General features: G+C 32.5%; 1 protein-coding gene across 5 annotated transcripts in view; it reads right to left on the bottom strand.

Annotated features, from left to right (window-relative positions):
* Positions 1 to 4,422: 4,422 nt before the first annotated feature.
* GNAS (GNAS complex locus) overlaps positions 4,423 to 6,689 on the bottom strand; it is a 286,023-nt gene continuing 283,756 nt past the window's right edge. For all 5 annotated transcript variants that reach the window (XM_074288704.1, XM_074288701.1, XM_074288703.1 and 2 more), the window contains exon 12: positions 4,423 to 5,639. In XM_074288704.1, the coding sequence (XP_074144805.1) occupies positions 5,493 to 5,639 (147 nt within the window). In that variant the 3' untranslated portion in view covers positions 4,423 to 5,492. The remainder of the gene's footprint in view (positions 5,640 to 6,689) is intronic.

The raw sequence follows: 6,689 nt of genomic DNA, 5'->3' as shown, positions 1-6,689 counted from the left end.
TCATTTATGTCAACTTTTTTGGGGGAGTGGGGGACCAAAACCATTTTAATCAGGATGTCTTCTATGAATACTTTTGACCTTAAATCAGGAATTCTTAACTTGTTGTCTGTGAACCTATTAAAATATTTTTATAACTGTATTTCAATGTAGTTAATTATTTTGTCTATGTATTTTATTTTAGGCATTTAAAAAACATTATTGTGAAGAGTCCACAGGCTTCACCAGAGTACCAAGAAAAGTTAAGAATCATTGCATTAGATTTTTTTTTTTGGAAACCTAATATCCACAGTAATCTAAACATCCAAATAAAATAGTAAAGGAAAAATTGGGAGGGGGGGGAAGGATGTATGTGTGATGAAATGACCTTAAGAATTAGTCCAGATAAATTTGGCTCTTCGGTGTCTACAGCAAAAGCTCCATAGATCTCCAATGTGGCATATTTATTACAACCATTAATCAGCAAATATGGAGGCAAAATTCTCAAGTGGAAACAATAAAAAAAAAATCAAGGTTAGAATTTCCACAGAAACTATGTAGGATATACCATATAAATGATCTTAAGACTGTATCGTAGACATCCATAACATTAAAAAAAAAAAATCAAAGCCCACGAGTTCTATAAAACCACTTGCATTTCAAATAATTACAATATGCTACGTCCCAAATGAATGAAAATGGACTGCAGTCTAATATTTGTTAAACTATATGAATGGAATTCCAGTCCACTGTTTCTATTAGTATACTATTAGTATACCAACCCCATAATGATTAACAGTCATAAAAAGCTATTCTCAGTTATCCAGAAAATGTTTTTGAAAGTATAACATCTTACAGTATATTTTTCATATCTTAAAACAACTAAGTTATTTTATAAGGAACTTATTGTATTTGATAACACCATCAAGGTGGAGAGTCCAATACCAAAACTTTTAAACCAATATTTAATGGGCTGTTTACCATGCTCAATTTTTTATATATGATGTGTCAAAAGAACCAATGCTTTCTTTTGAAATGTTTCAGGTATTTACAATTTAATGGTCCCCCCCCCTCAAAATATTGATAGTGGTCTATGAATCTGTGATTATATAGCTTGAGAATTTGATTTGTGATTTGAATTAAAAAATGTTAAATCTAACACCATAAACTTAAAATTATGAAATTATTTTTTGTGAATTTAAAGTCAGAGAACAAGAACTATTTTGATGATTAAATTAAGAGTAAAGCAGAATGTGCAAGATCTTAAATCTTCAAATTGTATACCCACATAAACATTTTCACCTTTCAGCCAAACATCATGGAAATATAAAATGTAAATATTACATATTTAATAAAAACTTATTTCTTAGTGCTTTTAATGTGTGGCCCTATATTTTCTAAGTGTGAACATAAAAGGTGTTCAACTCAAAAAATTTTATTTATAATTATCATTGTACTATGAGGAAAAGAGTGGTACATAATAGCTGAGTGATTCACTATATAAGGTTCCCAAATTTTTGTTCTGGGCAAAACACATCAACTGAGTTTTCCTACCAATGTATTTTTTGAAATATAAGCAATTTTAATTATTTAAATAACATGTTAGTAATAATTCCTGTTTTCTCAAATTGAAAGAGCCAACAACTACATTTTGGCAAGTTTAATTTTAGCTCTCAACAATGGAAGTGTTTCTTCTTAGGCCATGAATTCTTTTTCTCTCTTAATTAAAGTATGAATAGACAACCATTTGTCTGATATAGTACTATGATTCTAACATATACTTAAAATCATATCATAAAAGACCCTTGGAAATTTTGGCTGAAATAAGTTACTGCAAATGACAGTAGCTGACTTTGAAACCACAACATCTCTACCATTTATTATTATTTCACAAAAAAAATACCCCAAAGTGATCAGATCATATTTATAAGTAATTGTTTGCCAAATGTCAGTTTCCCCCTAAAAACAAAACCGTTTTTGAGTTATACAAGTGTCAAAAAGCAACTTGGAACCAATAATAATTATTACTATTCTGGTTATTATTTTTTTAAACCAACCCCTAAACAAAACAGTTGTATAACTTAAAACCGAACCAACAGTTTTGGTTGAAAATTGGCATTCATTCCCTATCTCACAATACAAAACAAAAATAAATGACTCCTGAGTCAAGGTTTTGTAATAACTAAATTTTGGCTTGGGGAAATATATTAAGTGCCAAGATATAGACAGACCACTTAAGGATTTATCATGGAAATGCTGACAACCTTAAACTATAGCAATTCAAATGTGTCCCTATATTTTTTATTATTAAAAGTGGTAGTGTTTACATTTGCAGGTTTCTTACACTTCAGCATCATGAACACTGAATAGAATGAGTAAACTCTTGTCTGGAAGGTCAAAGATGGGGGACTGAGACAGAAAGATAAAGATCTTTGATTATGAAAACAAGAAATCAAAAATAAATAAATAGAAAAGAAAAAAAGCTTAGGTCTAAGAAAATATGGGAAAATGTCATATTGGAATGGTTCAAATGTGATATTAACAAATCGATGGTCACAAAATTTGTGTCAGAAACCCCCCACCAAGTTGCTAAAAATAAGCTTTAAAGATTCATCTTTTTAAGAGGGTAATAAAAAAGAAAGGTTATTATTTTTAAAAGGCTTGTTACTAGGCCAACAAACTGCATGACTGATTAAAAAACAAAACAAAACAAAAAAACAACCTAACAGTATACAATCATACAATCCATACCCTTTGGAAAATATGCCTTTCTTCACACAAAAAATGGGGTAGGGTGGGGCAGAGAAAGCATTTTTTAAATAAACATTGTATCATCTAGCATTAAGATTTGCCTACAAAGTTTTCTTTTTTCAGTATCAAATGTCATGATTACTTCTTTATAATAGGTACTCTCCTTAACCATTTGCAAAATGATGAATCCAGTTTTTTCGCTTTATCTTTTCTCATATTTCATGATTATTCAAAGACATTATTCAACTTTGTTGCCTTTTCAGAAGTTTGAATACATGCTTAACACTTTGTATATCTTTAACACTTAAATAAAGTTTCAAAAAGTTTGGCACTATGATTCAAGGTTTTTGGCTGTGGTAACAAAAATTAAGGCTTATTTTTTAAAAAAACTTTCCTCTAAGGTCCCACTTCTGCCTATTAAGTTTCCCTAATTCTTAAAAACTACAGGCACTGGATACATTCTTTAGTGCACAGCAATCCTATACCTCAAGATCTTCTGTCACTTTAGAGGTTCATGCAGCAGCTTTTCCTTGAATTTATAAACTACACAAATAACTTTTCAAAGCACATCAGCTATCACACGCATAGATTGGGGGCAATTTTCCAAAAGTATTTATCTTTGCCCTGAACATTTCCAAGACTCATTACTTGGATAAAAGGAGTCAAGACAAACACTACCAAATCAAGAACTAGACTGGGACAGAAGTTTAGCAACAAAAACCATACTAATTTAAATGGTGATAATTTTTAAACAACAGACTTCTGAAAACCATTATTTAGCTGTTGCAAATCTATTCATATAGACATTGATTGCAACCAGATTTTCATGTAACCTGAATTTCTTCCCCAAAACAAGGATTGGTGAAAAATATTAAGAGGCAAATTTTAAAATTCACTTCATTAAAATCCAGATTGGTTTGGGTTTGTTGGAGTTTTTAAGTAATATAGGCTAACACTGTTCTAAATCGGATATTACAACTGTAATTCTTGACTGTACAGATTGTACATGAAGGTTTAGACACATGAAAAAGTAACACTCACAGAGACATAAAACACCTAGGTATAAAATATAAAGCAGTGTAGTAGTTACTAAAATTACATGCTTTCTTATTGCTACAGTGATTTTTGCTCTTTTTTTCTTTTTACTGTACCACATGTTGTTCTAAGCATATAATTTGCATAAATTATTCAAGTTTAAGAAAAATCCACACATCTTTTCACTTTAAGCTACTTATATAGTTAATATAAAAACAAACATTTCTAAGGTATCTCTTTATTAAAAGAGAAATAAAAATGTCATTTGCAACTGGAATTCAGTGGCCAAATACAAGGGCTGTGTACACCTTGTCATTTTTATAGTATTTTGCCCACTCAGTCTAGTGGAGGTTGGTAGGGATTCTGCCCAGTCTACAGAGGGTCACCATACCTGCACAATGCCTTTGTGTTTCTTTTTTTCTTTTTCTTTTTTTGCTGCAAAAAGGACTATCAATGACCAAAGACTAACATTTATAATTTGTAGCAAAATTTGGTTTATGTAGAAACAAGCCATGTTTTGCATTTGGATAGAGATTTAAATGAGTTAAAGCTAAAATTAAAAAGCATGATGCTGCGACATCTGGTCACTTGTTGAAGACCTCACTTTTAAAGTGGTTAAGTTTGCACAATTTGTACTTTTTTTTTTTAAACTAAACAGTATTTTTCCTTCTTTTATAAACCAGAAAAACTAAACTACAGATAAATTTCCCTACCATGAGCTAATGCTGCAGATAGGGTTGACAAAGCTGTACAGCGCAATCAAACATACTTACATCTTAGCTCATTTTACAGGTACAGCCATAATCAAGGCACAAAGATCTTCTACAAGTTATTTTTTTTTTCAGTAAAGTTGTACAAAATAATACATTTTACAGTCTGTACAAGAATAATAATCCAGCAGTAAAATTAAAAAAAAAATGAGGGGAAGGGAAGAAAGAAGGAGAAGAAGAAGGGGAGGAAAAAAACCTGTGAGGACAAATGTCCAGTTAATGATTTTTATATATAGCAGACAGGATCATCAGTGGACAAACCAAAAACAGTGTGTGGTGAGCTCTCTGCAATCACAGGCTGTATGCAGTTCAAATAATAATGTCCGAGGTTGTCCTAAGACCACCAAAGCTGGATTTAAAAATACCCCTTTGAAAGGTAGCAGTAAGTTTTTGCACTAGTTCTGCTGTTGAATTGTCAGTATTTCCGTTCAAAGCCACATTACAGTTCAAAGAGAACCAAACTTGGGTGTCTTTCTTCAAACTTGGTCTGTAACTTGGCACCTTCTGTCATCTGATGCAGTGAATGGATAAAAAGTTGAAATCATGGGTATTATGAGTTTGCCCATAACGGTGTTACATTACCAAATATTTCTCTCTCCATGTGTATGCACATGTGTCTGTCTGTATGTATGTGAGTGTATGTGTTTTTAGTTTTATTATTCCCCAATCCTTATGGTGCTTCACACATTCAGGGCTTTATTTGTTATTTGATTCTGTTGCCGGTAATAATGTTAGGGAACCCAGGTGGAAATAGCCTATTTGGCTGGCCATTTAAAAACTGTCCAAGGGAGACAGAAGCAAGCTAAGTCTGCTATTGTCCAGCAAGGAAAAAAGGCAAGGGTGCAAATTGGAGGGTGACTGCATCAATTCTCTTCTACCCTATGTGGGCAAATATCTGTTTTGTGTTTTGTTTTAACATGAGTATTAAGGAGTCCAAAACACAGGGAAAAGTGCTCTCCATCACAATAACTCATATTGACGAAGGTGCATCCGTTGAATAATGTCCCGACAGTCATTGAAAACCCTTCTGATATTTTCTGTATCCACTGCACATGTGAAGTGGGGGTAGCAGTAGTGCCTTCCATCTCCACTTGCTGTGCTGATTCTCTGGAGAAGTAAACAAGATTATATCAGAATAAGCAAATATATTAAATCCCATGACTTTATGCAACAATGAAAAACTTTGATATTTCTGAAAACTGTGGGGACAGCACAAACAACAGAGTGAATTCTAATCTCTAAGAATAAATGAAGAGAAATATCAATGCATGATATTACATGATAGTGTAGGAACATATATAGTTAATTTTCACATAGTTAATTTTTGTATGCTCTCTCTCTCTCACAGACACAGACAAACAGACAGACACACACATTGACACCCCCCCCCCCCAAGGCTGGGGTTAAGTGACTTGCCCAGGGTCACACAGCTAGGAAGTGTTAAGTGTCTGAGATCACATTTGAACTCAAGTCCTGAATTCAAGGCTGGTGCTCTATCCACTGCACCACCTAGCTGCCCCCTCACACACTGACTTCTTATCTAGCTTATCAGTTAACATGCTTTGGGACTGTTTAATCCTAAATTCAGTCAGGAAACACACAACAGGAAATACAAATCAACTTTAATAATAGCCTATAAGAAATAGGCAAATCTGCTAGGAGGTATAAGGGAATGGAAATCACATGATATATTAATGGAAGAACAAGCAAGAATTATACAGGATAAGAGGTCATATGTGATCTGCATTAGGGGAGGAAGAGGTGAAATAAATGAAACCACTGGTCCTTTGAAAGAAACCTAGAAATAAGTTGAGCATATTCTTAAAGCAAGCAGATATAAGTTCCAGGGTAATCACCATTTTCAAGAATTTTTGGCAATTTCTCTCCTTAGTGATTACTGATAATTAGAGAACTGGTTTTGCCTTATATAGTTCTTAAATGTTCTATTGCCCCTTTAGATAGTAATTTTCATCCAAATGTCTAAATAATATTTTTTACTTCAAATACTGTTTCTAGAAATACAAATCATGCTACTCATAAAATTTGCTATCATAATTCTAACTGCAAAATTATGAAAAAAAATCTCACTAGAAATCTTTATTGCATTATTTTGTAAACAAATAACCTCACCCCCAAACAAAGTCATTCATATTCAAT

Source organism: Sminthopsis crassicaudata, chromosome 2 (genome assembly GCF_048593235.1).
Source record: "Sminthopsis crassicaudata isolate SCR6 chromosome 2, ASM4859323v1, whole genome shotgun sequence".
Lineage (NCBI taxonomy): Eukaryota > Metazoa > Chordata > Mammalia > Dasyuromorphia > Dasyuridae > Sminthopsis > Sminthopsis crassicaudata.
This window is presented reverse-complemented; position numbering and strand designations above follow the sequence as displayed.